General features: G+C 34.2%; 2 protein-coding genes across 2 annotated transcripts in view; one reads left to right on the top strand and one right to left on the bottom strand.

Annotated features, from left to right (window-relative positions):
- LOC105255691 (26S proteasome non-ATPase regulatory subunit 1) overlaps positions 1 to 25,248 on the top strand; it is a 49,978-nt gene that overhangs the window by 3,099 nt on the left and 21,631 nt on the right. Inside the window, exons 8-10 of the mRNA XM_011265131.3 lie at positions 71 to 259; positions 9,745 to 9,960; positions 11,165 to 11,229. Of these exons, the coding sequence (XP_011263433.1) occupies positions 71 to 259; positions 9,745 to 9,960; positions 11,165 to 11,229 (470 nt within the window). The remainder of the gene's footprint in view (positions 1 to 70; positions 260 to 9,744; positions 9,961 to 11,164; positions 11,230 to 25,248) is intronic.
- Positions 4,170 to 7,907, bottom strand: LOC105255690 (pancreatic triacylglycerol lipase). The gene is made up of 7 exons (XM_011265129.3): positions 7,809 to 7,907; positions 7,022 to 7,190; positions 6,793 to 6,944; positions 6,217 to 6,465; positions 5,792 to 5,968; positions 5,596 to 5,707; positions 4,170 to 4,369 (listed from the first exon to the last, which is right to left on the bottom strand). Exons 1-7 carry the CDS (start codon positions 7,831 to 7,833, stop codon positions 4,312 to 4,314), a joined length of 942 nt encoding a protein of 313 aa, XP_011263431.1. The 5' UTR covers positions 7,834 to 7,907; the 3' UTR covers positions 4,170 to 4,311.

Here is a 25,248-nt window from a genome sequence, read left to right as displayed (position 1 = left end):
AAAAATGTATCTGCATAAAACTTAATATAGCAGTTCGATGTAGCCTTATCTTGCGAAATTTATTTGCTAGATGGTTCGTCACGGTGGCTGCCTCGGCCTTGGATTAGCCGCGATGGGCTCGCATAGACAGGATGTTTATGAGCAACTGAAATTCAATTTGTATCAAGATGACGCTGTGACCGGCGAAGCGGCCGGTATTGCTATGGGCATGGTCATGCTAGGATCCAAATCTACACAGGCTATTGAAGACATGGTCGCAGTAAGTTTAATACATATTTTACATCTTTCGTTTTTCATTTCATTTTTCATTTCTATTAAAAAAATAGTAGATTTTAGAGTATAATGAGAAAAATACATCTCCAGAATATATGCTCTTATGAGAGGCAAGAAAGAAATAAAAGTTGTCGCATTAAAAGATCGAAAATAGACCCTCTTTTTCTTCGGTTTTAGATCGTGTTATCTTATATAAAGAAAGATTTTAAAGTTCAAAAAAATTCTTGCTATTGATAGATTAATTAAATAATTTGGAGAAAATGCAGAGTAAATTATAGTATATTTAGAAGGTATTTTGAAAACTATATTTAATACGATAGAAATATTTACAAAAAATATAGGAATTGTGCATAACTATAGCACAACAGTATTAATTATCATCCGATTGCGATTAGCTTACTCTGACCATTTCTAAAATATAAATTCGATAAAAATAATAGAATCGATAATGCATCATTAATTATCATTTCTAATCGACGGAAGAAAATCTATGGGGGATGTCTAGCAAGTTTAAATACTAATAATATTAATAATAAAAAATAAAATTATATAATTCCTTTAAATAAAATAGAGATAGATACAGAATAATAATACAGAAATAAGGCAAAAGAAAGAAAAACAACATCTTGTAGCGCATATATCACGTCTTGTAAAATATGTATTCTATATATAAAGCATACATCATGTATGTTGAAGAATGAAAAGACTTTGTATTTGCTTCGGATCGAGGGATGGTTTGTCTATGAATATACTTCCGGTGCGGAAATCTTGCTTTATGATAGATTCAACAGTAATATAGGAAAGCTCTCATGTAAAGTGCATCCAATCACCGTATCGCCTGCAAATTGCAAATTAATTAGTCTATCGAGTAATGAACGATGCATCTTTTATTGAATAATAAACCGAATATTCGGGGTCGGCGAATCTTATTAATCGATCCATCTTATCGTACCCTGTTGTTCTTTACCGTCTTTGGGACAAAATTCGGAACTGCTGATCGTCGCTTTTATGTTTAAAAAACTCGTCGTACAAATGTATATCACTTGCATCAAATTTGCATCTGATTTATTCACCTTTTGGCCTGGTCCTCCGGACTCGAACGCAAGACTTACGCTCTGAAGATTTAAAACTTTATAAATTGAAAATATCTTAGCCTCTCCCTAGTTGATTAAGAATTTGGAAAGTAAAAAGAAAATTAATTTATAAATTTAAGAGGTTTTTAAAGGCTTGAAAAGAAAACAAAAAGAAAAAAGAAAGTATAGTAATATATGTATTATTACTTTCTTTTTCTTTTCTTCAAGTTTTCAAGCCTTTAAAAAACTCTTAAATTTATAAATTAGATTTTTTTACTTTATATATAGGGTGTCCCAGAATTAACGAATTAGCCGTTAATGGTAGACTAAACTACATCTTCCTCAACATTTTGGTATTAAGATTTTCGTTTTCAAATGATCTCAGGAATTTATTATTAACGACTGATTCGTTAAGTCTGGGACATCCTGTATATAAAGGTTATATAATATAATCCTTAAAATATATGTTATCGATTCGAGAAATCAACAATCCTGAAATTCGACTATTATTAACAAAGATTCTACCATTTTGGATTTGTAAGCAAGAAAAAAAAATGTTAAATGTCTTTTGTGGGATTTACTTCAGCCATTTCGTTAATCGTGAAACGAGCACCCAGATCGTCGTGCACTTCTAAAGAATATCCGAATATCGTAGTCTTGTCAGGATCCAGGCCTGCTTGATTTTCGAGAAAATCTATTCAGGAAAGCCACGTGTTGACACGAATGACACGCTATTCGCGGCTTTACAATACCAGAGATCCCACGTCCCGTCAGTCGGTGAGAATGACATTATAATCTACAACGCTGATATAAGCTAAGGATATTAATGGACATTAATGAACGAGCAGAAATTTAATCGTCGAGATTCAAGGCCTTAAAATAATCCGTGGCAACCAGAAATTTGGAAATTTAAATTAAATTTGAATTATCCAGTTAAAGAATCTAAAGGATCTTTAAAAATTAAAAATAAAAGAAGGAGAAATTATATAAAAATTGTATATTAAGGATCTTAGAAAGTAAAAAAATTTAAGAATATTAAAATTTAAGAATTTTAAAGGAAAAAAAGAAAGTATAAGGATTATATAATATTGATTAATAATATTCTCGAGAATAATATTCTCAAGAATCCAAAGACTCGACGGTTTATGAAGATTCTATCGTCTTGAAACGTTTGTACACAAGGGTCTCCTTTTCAACCTTTACAATCTTCTCGCCATCCATGAGTAATCAATCGAGTGGAATGATCAGAATTTCAAGAACTGTTCTTCATACTATCTAAATCGTCGATAAATATAGGCCTATGAGCTTTACTTGCCATGATTTGATTTAATTATGTGTCTATAATTAGTTAATTAAATTTATTATCTTTGTATAATATATAGGAAACTTTTCTTTAATTTTACATTTTTATAAAGTTATAAATGGCTGTATTGATTGCTCTGATATCTGAATGTTAATTTAAATATATCGACGAGGCATTTCGGGAAGAGCTTGCTTTTTCATGAAGAATTTCATCGAACTGGGTAGATTTAGATCTGTTAATCGATTATTTTAGCTAGCAATTAAGTGCTCAGATAAGATTGATTTAAAAAATTTTTTTTTTCAATTAAGTAGTTTTTTCAAGAATGTATTAGTTCACTATCTCAATTAGATTTATCTAAATTATGTATTAATGATTAGCTTTATGTGTTTGTACATTTGTTTTCACTCTTGCATTCTTCATTTTCTTTTTATTGTTTTTCTGTCTTTATAATATTTATCATTCTTCTCTCGCATTTTCTTTTTTTATTATTTTTTTTTTGTAATGTTTTTATTATTTTATGTAAAGGGATTTTCTCGGAAATACATTTATCTCTATTTATATTATTTATTTATATACATAAATATGTTTTCGGATCATTTTTCGGTTTATTTCTAAAAAAAATATATGTAATTTAATCTTCTTAAAATTATCAATCATACGCGATATTCTTCTTGTGCCAATATTTGGGACATATAATATGTCGAGGGCACAAATAGAAGCTAGTGTTTTCAACTGATTCGTAAATGTCATCAAATTCTGCCTATGTCAATCCAGGTTTGCTTGTATCGACTACGTACACGACATCTCATCATCGTTGACAGGAATCGCGTAGTTTGCATTCGCCGCGAGGAATGTCAATAGAGAAAGATACACTGTCACATCGATCACCGAAATTTTTCCACAAAATGGAATTAAATACGTTGAGACGTACGCGAAATTCAAGAATAATTCTTTCTATTAAAATGACGAAAAAATCAAATAATATAAATATATTTTTTTTTCACGAAAGAGAACGTAATCGAAAAGTAATATTTCTTTTTCATGAATATGCGATTGCCAGCCGAAGAATAATTTTTTTCACGAATATGCAACTGTGAAATCCGAGAATAATTGTTTTTTACGTACGTAACGCGATTGTCGGCAAAGCAACCATCTTCGTATAAATAGATTGCACGTTGAAAATTCTCCTCTTAGTTTCCCGAATAATTCTTTTATAGTCTGTTGATAGACATAGTTTAATTGTGTGATCGATAAATTTATGATACCGATCGACCCAATAAGTCAATCGCACATGAATCTAAAAGACAGATTAATTTAAAAAAAAGATGAAAGAAAACGATTATTATTAATTAAGAATTATTAAAAGAATTATTAAATTATTACGATTTATCGACAATCCTGATATAGTATATATAACAATATAAATACACAAAGTTATTGATCTGAAAAGTAATTACAAATGGTTTAATGATAAAACGATATTTGCTCCTGTCAGAGTGATAGTGATGATGAAATACTGATAATGTAGTTGTGTATGTGAAGAGAACGAAAATATCGGATGAGTCATTTCAGTAACGACAGACTTGAGAATGCTTGTAGGAAAATTTATTTTTTTTTTATCGCAGAATATTTGCAGGAGTGATAGTTATAAGATGATAACGTCTATCCGAGTGCGAACGGTGATGATCTGCGGGTTTTCAGAGTGTACCTTCCTCTCGCGCTGAAAATAATACAAACAATAAAATTAACGTCTCGGTCAATTTGCGTGAAGGAAAACGCGAAAGTTTCCGCGGCATTCGACATTTCTCAGCGTAACATTTGAAGAAGAAAATATAAAAATGGGGAGAAAAGAGAAAAGAAAAACCGATGCAATAAGAAATAAATGTTCATTCTATTGAAGGAGAAAAGGAAGAAGAAGAAAACACATTTTTTGCTCAATAAAATAAAATAGGAGAAATTTAAATTAGGACTAGTGATTTACTTCGAAGACTTTGATATTCGAATTTTGAAGTTTCAAAGATTCAAAGTTTCGGTATTGAAATTTTTAAAGATCAAAATTTCGAAGTTTCGAAGTTTCGAAGCTTCTTGGAGATTATTTATCTCGCGTGATAAATATATATTTATAAAATTATATGATAAAATCTGAAATGTCCGAAATTTTAAATTGTAACAACAATTTAAAATGTTGCAATTATATTACTAAATTGAAAAATGTGTCTAAAAATTTTAATATTTAAATTTAAATTTTTAATAATTTTTTAATAATTTAATTTAATAATTTAATTTAATTTATTTTATATATAATTTTTTGTATATTAATATTTTATAATATCTTGTGTATTAATATTTTATAATATTCGTTTATTTATTTTAATTTTACATTTTATTGACTTCAATTTAATATTTCCTCATTTATTTTAATTCGCTTTTATTTACAATATTTTCAACATTTCTTATGTGTAACATTAAACTCTTGAAGGTCGCCAATAAATAAAATAAAAGAAGTAAAAACGACCACACTGGCAAATTTTTTATTAAAGTGAATCACGACGTTTCGACCATGGTTTTGGTCCTTTTCGAGTGAACTACAAAAAATTATTTCCAGAATTACACAAAAAAATAAATTACATTGATTTTGAAATAAAAAATGAGCGGCAAGTTAAATACATACAATAATTTAGTTAACTATTCAATGTAATTTATTTTTTTGTGTAATTCTGGAGATAATTTCTGGAGATAATAAAAAATTTCTTATGAATTTGCAAAAATATATTTTTCGAACTTCAAAAGTTCGAAGTTTAACATCTAAATTCAAAGCTTCGAAGTTGTCAAAAGTAACAATCCTAATTTGAATAGCAGCCATTGGAATGACACCTTTGTTTTTATTTCACGAATTTTTTTATCGTACAAAAATTATATTTTTTTTTTTACTTAAATTATACTTACTTTGAATCGAACTTTGGCCCGCCCATGAATACGTTACCGGCGCGGAAACCTGTTGGGTTCTTGATGGACTCGGCGTAGTACTGCCAGGCTCTCTCATGCGCGCACGCGGGTACTGAAAATTAATTTAGAGCGTTAACTAACGAGCCAACAAGCGATATTGACTTGGGCATCGAGGAGGCTATCGAGCCATATTTACTAATTATGCTGCATCCCGGTTGCAAGATACCGCCGTTCGGATAAAAATCGGAGTCACCGATTGCTTTTCCGAGACCGATCGAACTCGTGTGGATCCCCTGCACCTTAACCGCATCCGTGATGTCCACCCTTTCGCCTGGTCCTTTGGAGATGAACGCGGGTTTCGCGGGATCTAGAGCTGCAGATCGACAATCCCTCTTATCTCTTGTCAAATTAATTTTAAAAGATTAAAGAGAGTCCCGAGTTTTTTTTTTTCCTTCAAAATTTGAGCTTAATCTTGAGGGAAAAATTTCCAACGTATCTTCCTCATTTTTTTTTTATTAAAGAAATGTGAGAAAATTCTCTTGATCGGTTATTATTTATTCTTCGAGTTCGAGTTTTGATTCTCTTCGTTATATTTTTTCCGCAACGAATACTTGGATTTACCCATCACTTCAGCGACTCTGCTGTCGGCGCCACGAGCTGCGAGACCGACGATATGCCCACCCAAGGAATGTCCTACCAGTCTGAGTCTGGAGGTATCCAGACCCGCCTCCTTCTCCAGGAAATTTATCATTTTAGTCACATGTTTTGCCACGAACGGTACGCTTCTCGCGACTTTCCAGTACCAGAGATTGCTAGCCGCTTTTTGCCAGTCAACCAGGATGACGTTGCAATCGTCGGTGCTGAGATAAGCTGGGATATTAAACAAAGAGAATGGTAGCGAAATAGAAATTAGTCTCGCTGAGATTCGGGACGCTAAAAGAATCCATGGAATTTAGAAATTTAAATTTGAAGACGTCAGAAGAATTCAAAGACTCGGGAAATTAAGAAAGGGAGAAGGAGGAGAGTAAGAAGTATGTATTAAAGATTCAGAGAGTTAAAAGAAATTAAATTTAAAGAATTTAAAAATTCAGGAATATTTAAAGATAAAGTAAAGAAAAAAGAGAGAGAGATAAGGGTTATATTAAGAAATCAGAGAGGCAAAAAGAACCAGGCAATTAAGATGAATTATGATTCTACCATCTCGAATCAAGGTGCTAGGAGATCCAGACGATATATTTCCCCGCCATCCATGAACGTAGAAGCTAGTGGGACGTTCAGGATTCCAAAAACTATTATTCACGCTTTCCTTGTCGTTGACAATTAACTGCTGTCCATTTTTCGGGTTGTTTCTAAATAAGATAAAGGTGATAATTTTTATTTTACCAGAGAATATTTCGAACAAATTTTTTAATTTTTTTATATTTACCGTGTGAATAAAGAGAAGAAGGTATCGAGAGCGGATTCCTCGATCTCGGCGAGTTCCGCCGCCGTAGGTACAGGTTCGCTTTCATCGATCATGTACGATGTTCCATGGTCGTCGGCGAAAAGCGTATAATTCCCATCCATCGCGAGGATCGCTAATAAAGTAGGGTACACTGCAAGGAAAAGCCTCAATCTCAGTTTAAGATGATTTTTCGACATGAAATTAAACACAGATTTATACGATAAAAAAAAATATATATTTTTTTTAGAGCAACATATTCGTGGTGAAAAACAATTTACCCTTAAATAAAGTTAAAATTTTATAAATTTTTTATAAAATTTTATATTTAATAAAATTTTTAATTTTTAATAATAATTGTTAGTAATAATTTTATATTTAATAAAATCTTTAATAAAGAATTTTTTTTATTTAATAAAATTTTTAATAAAATTTTTAATAAAATTTTATATTTGATAATATTTATTTTATATTTAATAAAATTTATTTTATATTTTATGGAAGTTAAAAATTTTTAATAAAATTTATAAAGTTTTATTATATATATTTATAATTTTTATTATACATTTTTAACAAAAATTGTAAATTTATTTCTACCACAAATATGCCGCTTTACGGGGTAAAAAATTAACATCTTTTTAATATATAAATAAACAATATGTTGGAAGATAAGCTTCTCTTAGAAATACGCTTAAATAAGTGTTGAAAAAAATATTCTTTCCTCTACGAATATACAACCGTGAAATCAGGGAACAATGTTCGTTTTACGCACACAATGCAATCGCCGGGGAAGCCATAATCTTTGCTATAATTTCTTTATAACTTCTTGAAGATTTTAACTTTTAACGTGTTTCCTGACGTCTCTTTTATAGTCTGTCGTCGAGAAGAGACAACATGATCAATACAGACAGAATGCGATCGATAAGGCGTCAATGATATCAATTAAATAGGCGTAATTAATTTGTGTGCCAATCCAATTTAAGCAAGATTAATCGATTGTGCCATTTTATCATGACAGTTGAACTTATTTATTTTATTTATCAAATGTTAGTTTATGTCGATAATTCTGATATTACATAATAAAAACTCATTCATCTTTATCTCATATGATTATAAATAATTTTTCAAGTGTTTCAATCCCGCTTTTCAAGGTTTTATTATTATAATGTAGATTAGTTTTGATTAAAGTTGGTAATTTAATTTGAAAATTCAAAGCTTTGAAGATTATATTAATAAATATATATTTATAAAATTATATGACAAAAAAAATCTGAATAAAACATTGCAATCACGTTGCTGAATTGGAAGATATGTCTAAAATCTTTGATTTTCAATAGTTTTTAATAATCATTTATTTCTTAAAAAAAATTATTAATAATTTATTATTATATAAATTATTATAAATTATTAATAATTTAATATATTAATATATTAATATATTTTAATATATTATTTTAATATATATTTAATATATTATTTTAATATATTATTTTAATATATATTTTAATATATTAATATATTAATATATTAATTATTATAAATTATTTTTAATAATTAATTTTTTATGTATATATATTAATTAATTTTCACTTTTATTTATAATTTTACTTTCAACATTTCCTACATGAAAAAATGTGCAAGAATATATTCTTCGAAGCTTGGAATTTTTTCGACATTTCTTCGAAGTTGTCAAAAGTAACAGCTCTAGTTTCGATATCACGTACACTGAAAATACTTTTCTCTATAATTTTATTGTAGTTTATTGCAGATAAAATTTTTTATATAGAGTTAGAAGGAGAAAGAGGGAGAAAAAAAGGTTACTTTTAGAAACTTTCTTTATAGCCGCAGTGTTCTCAAGTGTGTGTCTGAAAGAAGACCGGCACGATTCGGTTACTTCTTTCTCGCCCTCTATTCATTAATTCGCCAATTTATTTCTCGTCGGATGTCCGATGGGGAAACAACGGTCGCATTTCTTTTTTTGCGCCGATGTTTCCTCGAGGAAAGCAATTTCGCGCGCGGACTGGAACAAACTTTCGTCGCAAGCAGCAACCGCATCAGCATCAGCAGCAGCAGGTCGATGCTAAACGAATCATAACTTGCCACTAGTCGGTCGGCATAATCCAATTACCCATTACGGGTTTTCCATAATGTGTCCCGGCGGCTGCGATTAAGTAACACACGAGCACATCTCGATCTCACCTGCAAAAAGCGGCATTAAACACGGCCCGCTGTTAAAAGAGGTGATTCGGCGAAACAGAATTTTCGGAAAATCACACTGATTTTATTCAGAGATGGAAAGGTTTTCCTCTCGCGAGAGAGACAGGAAGAAAAAAAAAAGAAAAGAAAAACATTAATTTATTTTATTACACTGTACTTTACATGTGCATCGCGTCGCGGCTCTTTATCCGGGGATTTTTACAGAGCGACGTGTAAGATCTCAATTTGAATAATTGGATAGACGCTTGGTTTAAACGAGGCGCCTTTCGCTCTCCGAGGATTTTTGCCCGTTAATTAGAAAATTAAATCGTTTGTTTAATATTTAAAGCGCGGCGTTAATTTGCAATGTTTATGCATGTAACCGCTCTAATGCTCCGCCTCTATCGCGGAAAAGTAAAAGGTATTTTATTGCATCAGCGTCCAAAGGACGGCCTCCTGTTTCGCGCATCGATTTTAGATCCTTTTACGAGGCTTTCTTCCGCTTTCCCCAGTACGCCCAAGAGACGCAGCACGAGAAGATCCTGCGCGGCCTGGCAGTCGGCATCGCCTTCACGATGTACGGTCGTCTGGAGGAAGCCGATCCCCTGGTGACATCCTTGTGCGCCGACAAGGATCCGATCCTGCGCAGGAGCGGCATGTACACCTTGGCGATGGCCTACTGCGGCACCGGAAACAACCAGGCCATCCGCAAACTCCTGCATGTTGCCGTAAGTGTTGATTCGAAACTGTACACCCCGTAGATACAGGATTCCTATCGATGTCACCTCGAATTGGCATTTTATACTCGAGAATCTTTGAATTTTTTTACAATGTGTTCGAAAAATCCAGGATCCAGGTAAAATATCTTGAAAACGAGACATTTTAGAAAAAAATGTTTTGTACAAAAGTTGTTGGGTTTCAACAAATGCATAAAACAGCAAAACTTATTTGATCTTGAGCGTAACCATGGAGGAGCTCTCGAGGTCAATTTTAAAATTTTAAATGGAAATCTCTAATTTTTATTCAATATTCTTATAGCTTATCTCGAGAGCTTTTCAAAACACTATAATAAAGTATTTTTTCATTGGGTACTTTTCGAGTTGTTTTTAAGAAAAAATATATAATTTGCAATTAACAATTACATTTTTTCTCAAAAACAACTACATATTTTCTTTACACCAATCGATTCCTCTCATTACTTTCTACATCAAAGTATTAAGGTAAGATAATCGAAAAATGAATATCTTACTAGATATTTTATGGTTTATGTAAAATTAAGAAATTATTTCAAGCCTTACAACTCGAAAAGTACCCAATGAAAAAATACTTTATTATAGTGTTTTGGAAAGCTCTCGAGATAAGTGAGAAGAATATTGAATAAAAATTGGAGGTTTCCATTTAAAATTTTAAAGTTGATCTTGACAGCTCCTTGATAGTTACGCAAGGTTAAGTAAGTTTTGTTATTTGGTGCATTTGTTGAAACCCAACAACTTTTGTATAAAATATTTTTTTTTAAATATCTCATTTTCAAGATATTTTACCGATCCGGGACTTTTCCAACACATTGCATATTTCCTTTCGATCTTTCTTCTATCGTTCTCTTGGTTTTATTTTGTTGCGATTTTAGTTCTATAAATGGATTTTTTTTCTTTATTTTATGCATAAGTGCTAAATAATATTCCAACTAATATTTCAAATTAAAAAATTTAGAAGTAAAACGTCTATTTTTAAAAGCTAAATTAATAAGAAATTAAAATTTGCAGTAGCTTATTTGTATAAAATAAAGGTTTTGATCCTTCTGATCTTTTTTTACGTATCGATTTAATCTGTGCGAGACACGGATAATTTTATATCGGTATCGGAGAGCAAGAGGCAGATTATATAATTTTCTCGCTGGATTATTATAATTTTTATTCCGTTTTATTCCAATAGGTCTCTGATGTTAACGATGACGTTCGTCGAGCCGCGGTTACTGGCTTGGGCTTTTTGCTATTCCGGTGAGTACCTTTGTAATGTTACCCAATTCCACAAAGTGGATTCAACGAAACCGAAGAATGCGGAAATTCCGCGCATTTGTGGACTCGCGGTTTTCGATCCTTTCAAAGCCGCGATTCCGCTAGATTCCGACTGAAATCATATTTAAGTGTATTCCAATCATAACTTGTCCAAAGCTCGAAGGTAATCCACCAAGATTACTACGACCCTCTCTGCGTGTGTTTTTTTTAAATAGAAGGGAAAGAGAGAAACATTAATCTTTCTTTAAAAAACACCGATATCGAAGCGGACGATATCGAAAAAATATATTATAGAAGAAAGAATTACTCGATTGGATATGAATTCATCGGCGCGTTTGTCGCGCAAAGAATTAGAAATTTTTTTGCAATGTTGATTGAATATTGAGCAGGGAAAAAAATCAATTTATTGGATTATTAATTTATTACGAGCGCGTTCAACGCGCGAAGAATTCAAAATATTTATCCTACTGTAATAACATGGACTGAATATTAATTTATCGTATATATATATATATATTGTATGAGTGCTAATTCATTACCTTAAAATAATATCGAGGGAGTGGCTCTTATCTTTTTTTAACAGAAGAGGAAAAAAGACAACATTAATGTTTCTTTAAATGAAATTGAAAAGAAACGAATTACGAATGTTTAAATATTAATTTATCGGCGCGAGAAATTCAAATCATTGATTCTTAATTCTTCTTTTTAATAACATTGATCAAGCATTAATCGGGACAAAAGAACCAGTCGATCGAGTAATAATTTATCGGCACGTTATTATATTAAAACAAGTAACAATCAAGCTCTCGATGCATTATCGCGAAATACGTGTCAAGTGGACTCGAAAAATTTTTCGGCGATAATGCAATTTGCACTAATGCACAATGGGTCATTTATTCTCGCCAGTTTATCGCGATAGATCGCAGATATTTTGGGATCGCGCGACGATAAAACGCGATAAACACGCGAGTAAATGAATGAAAAATAAATGAATGAGAATGCCACCTTATTTCGATTAGAAAGAGAGAAATTAGATATTATTATTTGCACGCAACTTCTGACAATTAAATTCCGTGATAATGATCTATTAGTAAATTATTTCGTCACCTGACACGTGTCCATAATTGCCGGACACGTTTTAAAATTATTAAGCAATTTGGAAACAAATTTTTTTCTTCTTTTAACACATTCTTTCGATTTATATTTTTTTGTAAGAGAATTTTTAAACAATTTTTTTTTTTGAATAATTTTGTCGATTTTTTTTTGTATTTTTAATTTAATTAATTTTATTTTATATTTATTTATTTATTAATTATATTTTATATTTTATATTTAGTTATTAGAAAAATAAAATATATAATTTTATTTTTTATTTTTTTATTTTATTTGTACTAGAATTTTTTTGAATTATATTTTAGGAAAGAGAAACTTGAACATTTTTGTGGAAAAACAATTGATCTAAAAATATTCATTTCATTTTTTTGGAGCATTCTATGCTCCAAAAAAAATGAAATGAATATTTTTAGATCAATTGTTCCTTGCATATTAGTTGTCAATTATATTTCAAGAATGCTCTTTTAAACTTAACGGAGGACGTGTGTATATTGTAGCTTGACAAAGTACGAAAATGAGAGGTAAACGAACAAGTTTAAACAGTTGCCGGCGGTTGGCGGCTGATTTGCAATTGTTAACATGAGACAACAATAAATGCGAGGATATCGCGACGCGAGCGTAAATTTGCCTTTTGCATAGCCATTTCCAGCCACAACCCACTCGCAACTGTTTAAACCTGTTTATTCTGCGACTCGAAACGAATTTCGCTTCATCACTTTCGCTCTGCTTTTATTTTTCTTTCGCGGGAAAATATTTACCCTTCCAAATGTCGAAGTCCCTTCGAAAAGAAGAGTTTTTGGAAGAATCGAAAATTCATTTTCGAGAGTCGAGCTGGATTCAGTTATTTTTACCAACGAGTTCCGAGAGAACAAAAGGAGGTTGTAAACGTATTTGCAAATTTTTAGTCCTTCAGATTTCGCGGGTCAAAGGATAGGTATAAAGGATGCCCTGTATTTCCGTCGACGTAAAGGAGGGAACAGGAAACGAGCGAGGGAATCCATGTGCATGAAGGATCGCGAGATGTGCGGGAATCTGGGACACCGTGTATATAGATCATGCTCATTCGACTCTGTTTGCTTTATTCGCGTGCAGCTTTCCATATTAATTTTGAATGACACGTTACATTTTTTTTTCTTTCTCTCCCTCGCTCCTCTCTCTCTCTCTCTCTTTCTCTCTGTCTCCTTTTTTTCGCTTTATCGCTCTCTTTTTTTTATTTGCATTTTTCACTTGTCCTTCTTTTACAAGATTCTCCCCATTACCCTTTCTGTCGCTTTGTACTGATGAATAGAGGTCGACCTATTGAATAAGTTATGCAATACTGCAAACTGCACCACGCGCCATTTCTTTGCATTCCAATTGCAATTTCAGAATGGCCGAAATCTCGTAAGTGAACACAAACTTGAATGCGAGATTGTAGTTATTCTCTAGCTAACTTGAAACGTTTATAATCTCCTTTGTTCCTTACCATAAATAACTAAATCTATGTGCGATGTTCCTAAGTGAAATGTGATGTTATCATAAATATTTGTGTGTTACTATTAAAAATATAATCTTACAGAAAAAGAGGATTGACGTTGAAATTAAATATGCGAAAAATTTTTAATATAAATTTCGTGTAAATTGAATTAAAGTATATTTATAATCATTATTAATCATTATTTGAATTTTTTTGTATAAATTTTTCCTTGATTCGAATTTAATTCAATTTTTTGAAATTAAATTTATATTTTTTAACGAATTGATTTTCTCTTAAATTATAAAGCTTATATTTAACTATTTTTTCTGCTTTCTATTATTATTATTTCTATTTATTTATTAAAATTTATTCTGATAAATAAATAATTATTTTCTAAGTTTTATTAATTATTTTATAAATTATTTTTAATAGTAACGCAAATTTTGAACTATAACTGAGATTAAAATTTATTGAAAAAGTCAAATCTAATCATTTAATTCAGAAATTATATTTATCGAATTTTTAAAAATTTGATTTAAATTCTGACTTTATGACTTTTATTTTGTATTTATTTTATTAAATTATTTGCAAGTTAATTTAAATTCGTCAAATTAATTTTCATCGAGGTTTGAAAAGATTCAACGTCACCTTTCGGTCTCGCCACTTTTTTTTAAAATCGATCAGGAATAATCCTTACTCACCTCGTATATCTCTAGACGTCACGTCGCCTCGCGTTACAGGACTTGCAGTTTTATGAAACGAGAAAAATAAAAATTCGGGCTGAAAATATCTCCGTCCCACGAGGGTGCGATATTCCGTCGGCGATAGTCGATGAAAGTCCGAGGAGTCGCATCCCGGGATGCGACAGGTCGTGAAACACAATCGAGTGGCCGAATAAGAGAGGGAGTGAACTATCTCGCGGAAAGTTGTCCTCGTGTGTGAAAAATCGACTTTGATAGGAAAGTTTGCGCACTAAGGTATTTTTATCATTGCAACGTATCGTTTTCTTTTTCTGGTCGATAGAAACCGCCGGGAGAATAATTCAACTCAATTCCTTTTCAATTTTCCGCGGTACCTGGCTTCCTTATTGGTCCACATGGTACATTGTCGGGGGAAAAAGAAACCACCCACGTGATATTCTTTGCGCGTATGTCGCTCCTGCTGGTCCTGTTGTTCCACGATAACTATTCCTGGCCTCGGAAAGGACGTAGGATTGTATTTCTTACGTTTCTACCTCCCCGCGAACGATTCTTCATTCATTTCGGTCTCGTGGATTCTCTCGGAGAGGGACCTGTCGGGGATATTTTGTAATTTTTAATGCCGAAAGAAATGTACTTCGTGAGACAAGTATATTGTAACGTCTGATCAAAATTCTTTGCAATATTAAACGCCCAGATCTTATTTTATCCCATGTTAGGCAAGAGAAAAGAGAACGAGACAAGCTTTTGTCGGAAAGGAAGACGCGAAATCTTATCTGTTTTTTTTTTTATCTGACAAGAAGGAAATGAGATTTCTCTTTAACCGGTGGAGGAACATTTTTACGGATATTTGAGAGTTTGTTTCGAATTATAATGTGACAAGACAATTCGAGAACGGGAGCTCTTTCCTCTTCAAGTGCGATGACCGACATTTCGACAGATATTTGCCAGCGAATTGGGTCGGCCTTATCTTTTATCTATTCGGCCGGAACTCGACTTGGTGATAATCGATCGACAGGAGAGCCGGGGGCCCTTAATTGGAATACCAAGTCGATTCGCGGCTTCGCTTCTGAATAAATCATGAAAGAAGAAATAAAGAAGAGGCATTCTTTCTCGGAAAAAAAAATTGTTATTTGATCGCGCAATCACAGAGTTTCGCACGATTGCTTTCAGGATCGGGGATTATGCAAATGTGAGAGTGATACAGAGGGAGAAATCATATTTAACGACGCCGGTCGATATTTATTTGCCGTTTAATAATTTATCGCGAAATCGGGAGAAGTGCTCGATTTTTAATTCACAAAGCTCAATTCAATTAACTTGGAATAAATGTAGACTCTCAATTTAGGATTTTAATCAACAAACGAACCTCTATCCGTGAGATTTTGCGTCGCGTAACAAAGAAGAAGGTACGGGGGGAGGAGAATCGATAGTTTTCATCTTCTCAGATCAACGAACTGAAAGCTGGACTTTATTTCATGTTGCAACTCTTTGATGAGTCCATTCTGCTCCCTTCAGGCTCGGAAACTCCGATATAAGCGAAGCTTACATCAACTTATTTCTAAATATTACTTTAAGTCGATCTCCCTGTCTCTTCTCACAAGTTGCTCGCAAGAAAAGTTTATAAAGACCCGATACTTTTTTTTTCTTCTCTACATTTCGCGGGTCTCAAGATGCCATCATACTTCGAGAAGCTCCCTTCGGAGAGAGATTCGTCCCTGCTTCTCGTTTCCTCGGGATCCTCATTTCATTCTCGCGGTCCATCCTTCCTAATTAATGTCCGGACAATACGCGGGCCTGGCGGTTTTCATTATTCAAATTTCGGGTCACGTGTTTTACCGTCCCTCTTTTTTTTTCCACGTTCAATCTCTCCAGCCCTTTGAATATCCCGTTCCATTTTCCTCGCCAATTCATCCTGCATGTTTCGTTGACCTTTAAAATGCAGTCACCTTTGATCTCGCAAACGTGACTACCGGACTGTGATCATCTATTCTTTTTTTTTCGCCAGTAAGTTTGATTTATTTTGAGTCGTTTTTTTTTATTGTAAAAAAACGCACCAGAAGAGTAAATCAAATTAGCCTCTTCATCTGTTAAAATAATTTATAATTTATAAATAATATTCACGCGAATAAAAAAGCAATTTTCATCTCCTCGCACATTCGTCAGAGTTTATTTATATTATTATAATTAGATGTAGGAGGAGAGAAAGGGGATTAATATTTTCGGAGAATTTTATTTTTCGCGCGAATCTTTTTATAGATGCATTAACTTTTTTTTATGACGCTTGAATAAAACGAGAAAGAGCGTGTTTAGGGATTACCGTGGAATTTATGACGTGTTTAATTCGGAAAAGATGCTCTCGAGTGATCCACACAATCGCTTCGAGTCTGGCGATTAATATCGCGAGGGACGAATTTGCCTCGTGCATTTCGCAATTACTGGATTATCCAGTAATGCTCTTCCCCCCTTTTTCCCCTCCTTTCTATCGAACATTTGTAATCATCGTCGCTGAATAATGGCCGATTAATCATCGGTTTATCGCGTTGACCGACGTTTTTCTTCGAGAGGAGGGAACATGAAATATTACGAAATATCGATTGCGCGATGACGGGAATGACGCTGGATCAATTGTGATTGTTATCATGTCTTGTAAACAATATAACGCGATTGCACTCATATATATGTGCAATTACTGATTAGCAATATACAGAGTGTCCCAGACTTAACCAATCAGTCGCTAATGGTGGATTCCTGAGATCATTTGGAAACGAAAACCTTAATACGAAAATGTCGAGGAAGCTGTAGTTTCGGCCCTGCAAAAGATTCAAGATTACCAATCGGCGCGTTGCGTTCTCCTGTGCTCAGGGACATGGCGCATCAAGCCCGCGTATAGTGCGATAATATCGATATCGATAAGAAATTAATTTAAAATGAAAAATAGAATTCTGCAGTGAGCGCGATTGTGTCAGTAGTTTGAACATTTTTATAAAGCCTTTCTCAACATTTTGATATCAGAATTTTTGTCTCCAAATGATCTCAGGAGGTCTGTTAATAACGGCTGATTAAGTCTGGGACACCCTGTACAGAGCTTCGACATTAAAATTATCAACTATTGTAAATAATATCCCAGATGGGAGTTGTCCCTCTTTTTCTCTCTCGTGTATTTTGTAGCATTTATTTTGTATCCTGTATATATTTTAACGCGAAACATATTAATCACAATTGTTAAATTGATTGAGTGCAGGCGTTGAAATTATATTAATTATCAAGTAATCTGTTAGTCGTGTCGCGTGTACATTTAATTTAATAATTACAATCGTTAAATAAACAATATCGGGGTATCGTGATTATTAATTATAATGGAATTCCCTATTGGACCGTGTGTGCGTTTCGGCTGATTCTTTTCGGGAACGCGTTGCGTTACCGCCGAAACATTAATTACGATCGTTGAGCAAAGAGTAACGGCGTGTATTATTGTGTAATTAGTAATTACTAATGCATCCTTCGTTTCGCGCATTATTTCAAGTATGGGGATTATATACAACGGTGGCTACGAGCCGGGATAAGCGATGCGCGCATCGATGGGCGAATCGCGCACAACGCGCGATTTCGGACAAAGCGAGTCCGTAATTGAACGTGCAATCGTGGCCAATTAACGCGCGATTCCCGGAATTCGCAATGTAATCGTTAACGCGGTTATGGCAATGGCCGATGCCTGCAATTGATCGCTATTTATCCGTTTGAATGCGTATGCTATTTATTGATCGCGGGACACACAAGTTGTGTGTTGTCGTTGCCCGCACATCGGCTCCAACCTTACGCACCCCATCCCCCTCAACCCCTTTTAAATTCCACCTCTTCGACGGTCAGATATGCAAGTCATGTTTCTGCCCTCGTGTATCATGGGTTGAGCACGACGTCGTAATTTGGCGCTCTTCTTACAAATGTCAATTAAAGTCAAATACAGGGTGGCCCCGAACGTTCCAGTCAGACTTTGCGATAGGAAATTTAATTCTGAACAAAAAATTTCCTATAAACATGGGTCGAAAAATGCTTCCTTAAAAAGTTATCGCTCAAAAACCTCTGATGAAGGAAGAGCAAAAGGTGAAAAGAAAATGAAATAAAAAGAAAATGAAACTAAATAAATTTCTTGAAAGAAACGATAAAAATAAAAAATACAAATCTTTTTCTTTTATGAAAATAAAATAAAAGTTGGTTAAAAAGAAATTATTTTATTTTTATAAAAGAAGAAAATTTCTATTTTTTATTTTTATCGTTTTTTTCAAGAAATTTATTTAGTTTCATTTTCTTTTTATTTCATTTTCTTTTCACCTTTTGTTCTTCCATCATCAGAGGTTTTTGAGCGATAACTTCTTAAGGAAGCATTTTTCGACTCATGTTTATAGGAAATTTTTTGTTCAGAATTAAATTTTCTATAAGATCTTAAAGTCTGGCTGGAACATTCGGGGCCTTGTATAGGAAATTTAATGGAGAAATGATCGAAACGATTAAACGGCCTCATTTCGCGCGAATTTGATCGCGCAAACGATAATCACTCAAACGATTGACGTAGGAGATAAATTTTGATTTTTGTTCGATCGAGTCGAGTTGCTTGGAGCTTGTTTGGAGCAATCGAAGAGATGTGTCGAAGGTCGACATATACCAGAATGGAATTTAAACTAAATCGAGGTGGAAATAAATATTGTAGACTTCGTATTTCTCGTTTAAAATTTGTCGATAGTGAAATCGCGGGCAAAGAAATTTCATTTCACGACGATTGATGTCTTTTATTACTACGGAAAATTATTGGCCACATCGAGAGAGAGAGACTAAGCTGGCGAACGTCCCCGGCCGTCTAATAAAACCGGGAGAGCCTGGAAAATATTTTTCTTCGACTTTCCGGGACTCATCGACCGATTAAATTCCAGCATTCAAACAAATGGACTAGGAATCAATTGTCAATAAAGATTTCTGTACAGAGTTCCTTATTAAATCTTAATTAGAAAGCGGATTAAAAAATATATAATTTAATACGAAACTGGAAAATTACAAAAATTGTATGAAAAAAAGTTTAAAATATTTATTATTAAGTTATAAGAGAACAATTATCGAAAAGGATAATAATAATAATAACAATAATAATAACAATAATATAAAAATATAATAATAATAATAATAACAATAATAATAATAATAATAAATAATAATAATAATAATAATAAATAATAATAATATAATAAAGCTTAATATAAAAAATAGAATTTACAGTATTATGCTAAATATATTTTACATCGTGAGTTAAACAAATAAATAATGTGCAAATTTAGGTCAACTTTATAAAATAATAAGATTTCCCTTGCAAGGATCGTCGTTTTCCCGTGAGGATTACGAAAGGACGTGAGGTCGAGTGCGCAGGATTCGTCGGGAATTAGGGTAATAAGCAACGACGAGAATCTGAAGGAAAGTGCGCTACCTGTGATCCATTAATCTTGGTTTTAATCAGCGTCCTAATCGCGACTGTATGTAAATTAATTTCGGGAGAACTAGGAATGCGAAGAGGAGATCTAGGAATGCGAAGAGGAGGTCTAGGAATACGTGAGTGGATTCGGGAACGAGCCCTCGAAGATCCTTCGAGCTGGACAACGCGAGAATGAAAGAAACAGAAAAATGTATAGAAAGGAGGAGCAAGAAAGAGACGTAAGAAAATTTCAAGAAAAATTTTATGCGCGAAAAAAGGAGGGGAAATTAATTGATCGAAAGAGAAAAAAAAAAGGGAACGATTATTCTTAAGAATTAAGTTTATTGATTACTTGTAGAGACATTAGAACCTTGAGAGACGAAGAAGGGAAGAGATATTATTATTCAGGTAAATAATGGAAAGAAATGAAATAGGATCGGTCGTTGCGTGAATTAATATCTTCGTGCGACATTTAAATCCCACGGAGGAGATTAGCGAATCCACGAAATCCCCGATAATCCTCGCTTAGAGTCACCGAAGACTCAGTGTCCGATTTTAATATTTCTCAACCGGAATTAATTCGCACGTGCTTCTTCCCTTTGCCGCGAATTAATTCGCGGGTAATAATCGGCTAATTAACGGGACATTAGTTTCGTCTAATTACAAATCGATAATCACTCCCGCGTCATTACTATTGTATCGTCTAGTTTCTTGCATATATTTTATATTTTACAGCCAATTCTTATTTATTTTCTTTTTTTTTTTATTAATTTCCCTAATTTATTGTTATGTATCTCCTTATTCCTTCCTTCTATATATTTTATTTATAGCCAATTATTATTTATTTTTCTATTTATTTTATTAATTTTCTTTATTTTATTAATTTTATTAATTTGTTATTTTTCTCTTATTTATTTTCTTAATTAGGAATTAATTATTTATATACAGTGGTTAAATAAAGCATTTTGAGAGAACCCTTCTTTAAAACACGAGAGTTGGCAATATTTATTATTGCTGCGCTCATTTTTATTTACAATTTCTGCCCGAGAAGCGCAGGTTATCAGATGAAAATTCAAGAGAAATTAATGTTTGATTTGAAATTGATAATTAATGAATAATAAAGTAGATTATACACGCAAAACTAAGTCGGTTGGGGAGAATCGATGCTAATGTCGCTCGAATAATGTTTCTTATCCGTTATGTCGCGAAGTTTATTCATGTCTATGCAAGTGCGGCGGTAATGACTTTTTTTATGGAATGCACGCGAGCGGGTTTTATGTCGCGGGGGCGGTTAATAAAAATTGCGCGGGAATCTTGCGAGACAGTTAATGGCTCTTGGCGGAGAGATGTTACGCGAAACAGGTCCGTAATTAGATCGACGTTTTCGAAAATCAGGCCAGCAAATGTAATCGAGCGAATATTATCGGGAAGACTTCGCGTCCCAGAGAGAGAGAGAGAGAGAGAGAGCGCGATAATGAACGCAGCGTTTCTCATTAACGTTTCATCAATAGTACTTTAAAATTTCACGAAAATTGTGTTTTACATCGCAAAATAAATTAGCGTGGGAATAATTATGGATTTAATTAAACACGCGATAATGGAATAATAATTCCCACACGCATCATTCCCTTATATTTTTCGCCTTAAATAAATTAATATACCTATTATTATGTTATTATTATCAATAAATTATTAGCAGTTAATTTAATTCTCAAGCAAATCGCTCTAAAATTTTCCCACAATTGAAAATATACGTCCGTTTTCTTAAATACAGGTGGAAGGAGAAAGAGAAAGAGAGAGAGAGAGATTTATATTTCTTCGATGGGGTGGGAATTCTGGGAGATTTCAAACTTCTCTCTCGAGGAAATTTTTCATTTTTATTCATATTTCCCTTTAATAGAGACACTCGTGTTCTCGTCGTCGAGAGTTTAAGGTCCACTAAACTTGAGATATTCCCATATAGCATAGATTATTGTTGTTACATTGCAGCGATATTGCAGCAACATTGCAATATTGTCGCAATATTGTTATAATAACAACACAGCAATATCGCTATATTGCCGCAATATTGCTGCAATGTAATAACACAGCAACATTAGCAATATTGCCGCAATATTGTTGTAATAACAACACAGCAATATCGCTATATTGCCGCAATATTGCTGCAATGTAACAACACAGCAACATCGCAATATTGCTGCAATGTAACAACAATGGTTGTATGGGTTTAGAGAATGGCTGAGAAATCTGCAAAATAGGATTTAGTAACTTTTCCCGGGAGACTTCCGGGCGCCGGGGTTTGTTACATTTATTTTCGCCGCCGCTGCATCTCGGCTACCATAAATAATGCGCTTTAATACATCGTATTTTAACGCGGATCCGCTCGTTAATTAAAATGAGTTTATCGTGCGCGAGAGAGCGCCGGGAAAACATTTTCCGTTCCTTCCCCCATCCCTCTCTTTACCTTTCCCTTCGCTTCGCGCACCTCATCCCCCCGCTTCCTTCCACCTTCGGGCTGCCTCTAAGTTTGCCGCCTCATTTTCTTACGGCAGATTAACGAGTACGAAGGCAGTTATGTCACTGTCCGCGATGCTAAGTTATTGCAGTTTCTCCCCGCAGCTGCAGTTGCGAGCATCAGTTTGCGTCTCTTACGTGTAACTACAACTGATTCGAAGGGGGAAAGAGGAATCGCCGCGATTTATGTCTCGAGGCTTTTAACGTTTAATTCGATATCGACTCAATTTCGAAGCCGCTTTGAGAGAAAAGCTCCGCTTTAAATCCCCCGGGGCCTCTTTCACCGTGTTAAAAAGGCCGGCGAATCCAATTTATCCGCTTATCCGTCGATTTTTATGATAAGGGAAACGAGACACTCTCAACAATCAATTGGTCGATTTCATGCGACAAATCGATTCAATCCCTTCAACACCGCTCGGCGATTATAATTGCCCCATATATCGTGCGTGTCACGTATGTACACATGTGTCTGATGCGTCGCGGTCTGCGAAACGTGTTTCGCAGGCCAGGTGCATCGGGATGCACCGGGATGCGTGCAACCGCAAAACGCAAAACGTCACACTTGCATATCTCTGTGTCTCTCTCTCTCTCTCTCTCTCTCGAAATTCCGGGATAAAGATCGGCCTTGGTATTCTTTTCGAGAGACTGCTCGGACTCTCTTCTGTCTGTCTAGAGTCTATCGAGAATTTAATTAACGTCAAATCGAACGTTCGGCTCTCGCTCTTTGTACTATCTCCCATGTGCTCGACTTGTCTTGTTCGCTGTTTGCGAAACACTCGACGCGGTTCTCTGTTATTCGAACTCGGCTTTTTCATCGGCGTGATATCAGCTCTCTTTCTCTTCTTTTCTTCATCTGATGTCTGCGAGAAATTTATTTATTTTTTATTTAATTATTTATTTATTTATTTATTTATTTATTTATTTATTTATTTATTTATTTATTTATTTAATTATTTATTTATTTATTTATTTATTTATTTATTTATTTAATTATTTAATTATTTATTTATTTATTTATGTTTACTAGAAACGGGAAAAAAATGTTCTTCGATAATTATGATTAGCACAAGCAGGAGTAACGTTTGCAAAAAAAATGATCAGAAAGAAGTAAATTTAATCGACTTTTTCTTACGTTATTAATTACATTTTTTCCCCTTGAATTTTTGTCGATATATTATTTCGCTCATCGATGTTGGAAAGCACTCAATTATGCAATCTTATAACAATTAACTGAATTTCTCGCTCTCGATCCACTATTTCTTCATGATCGATTTCCACCGGAAATAAGTGGGAGCTTCGAGTGCCGTTTAAGGGTTAATGGGGAATTCAGCCCACAGGGGCTTGCGACGATTAGTCTTTCCCGTCGTCGGGAGACGCAGACTAATTGTACAGATTGCCAATTTCGCGGTGGATCTTGCTACAAGTAAGTGCTCGCTGGAGAAATGGCGGCGATGTAGCAAAGTGTAACGTATGAATAATATCGGAAGGTTACATCTCGCATATCAAACAGCGAACCTAAACGACGTACTTTTTTCGATCTTGAATGCAGGGATTATTTATTTATCTCTCCACTTCACATTTACGTGCGAAGTCACCGGGAGTGAATTTTTCCGTCGCATTTTTATTTTGCGTCATGTCAAGTTGACTCAGCAAACGCCAAATAACAGCTATATAATTATTTATTTAGGATTTTTTTTCTCAAATTATTTTCTCAAATTATTTATCTGGGTCACCTCGATTTGAATTTTTCACATTAACGAGATCTTGATAATTAAGTTTCCGGGGTCGCATCTTTGGGAACGAATGCCTCGCGAGTCTTATCGAAGGGCGTAACTTGTGCAGCGCGTTAACGAGTGAGCATAATTAATGCCGTTCCGGCTGCAGACAACATCGGATAGCGAAGATCTCGTCGAGTTTCGAAACTCCGGATATCGCGAGGTCAATTAATCTCGATCGATTTCTGAGCTCGCTTCCCAGCGACAACGATATATTCCACATTGGCATTAACAAGTCGCTTGACGTTCCGATTCTAATAATAATTATCGGGAGATTTAACTCGACCGACGAAAAATTATCTCTCGCGTTGAAAATATTTGTCCTCAAAATTATTCGTCCAAATTAAAATAAATAAAGGGGGAAGCGAATTTAAAAAGAAAAAAATAAATATTGGAGATATACTTTACACGCGCTCGTGTTTCACCCTTAAAAAATTCCCTTCGCGCCGCGAAACATCATTCGATAATATTGTTACAAATCGCCAATTTGACTCGGGAAACGATCATCGAAATCGATGACGTTGCGTCGGTCAACTCTTTTCCGGGGGCGGAAGAGGGGAAGGGAAGGGAAGGGAAAAGGGGGGGAGGGGGACAACAATTGACCCGGCGAAATTCAGTCGTCTCGTTGGCGGACTCTCGTTTAAACTGGTCCCGGTGTCGGGGTCAACGTCGGGACAGGCCGCGAACAACGGATGGAAAACTAAATAATTAGCGCGACGACGATGAACGGTCGGTCGATCGGACGATTAACGCGGCGGCGATGTACACAATTGATTTTCTGATTGGGCGACCGGGAGGACGGGCAGCAGGGGGGGGGGAGGGGAATCCTCACCCTCGTCATTGTTGTGTGTTGGTGTATCCGTCATCCGTATCCGTATTCACTGGTTCACCACCTGTGTCGGTTCGATACGAAACACGTGTTTCGCGTCTGCGCAAATTCGATTTGGTCCGCGCGATCGGCTTTTTATTTTCGCGAACCACAAGATC

The sequence above is a fragment of the Camponotus floridanus genome, unplaced genomic scaffold (assembly GCF_003227725.1).
Source record: "Camponotus floridanus strain SB8 unplaced genomic scaffold, Cflo_v7.5 scaffold57, whole genome shotgun sequence".
Taxonomy (NCBI): domain Eukaryota; kingdom Metazoa; phylum Arthropoda; class Insecta; order Hymenoptera; family Formicidae; genus Camponotus; species Camponotus floridanus.
The sequence above is the reverse complement of the archived record's forward strand: the minus strand, read 5'-3'. Positions and strand labels throughout refer to the sequence as shown.

Bases quoted from the DNA above. Each gene is read 5' to 3' on its own strand.
- LOC105255690 (XM_011265129.3), bottom strand. From the start codon at position 7,833: ATGGCTTCCCCGGCGATTGCATTGT. The intron at 7,191-7,808 runs GTGCGTAAAACG...TTTTCCTTGCAG, and splicing joins TTCCCCGGCGATTGCATTGT to TGTACCCTACTTTATTAGCG. The intron at 4,370-5,595 runs GTAAGTATAATT...TATTATTTTCAG, and splicing joins GGGCCAAAGTTCGATTCAAA to CGCGAGAGGAAGGTACACTC.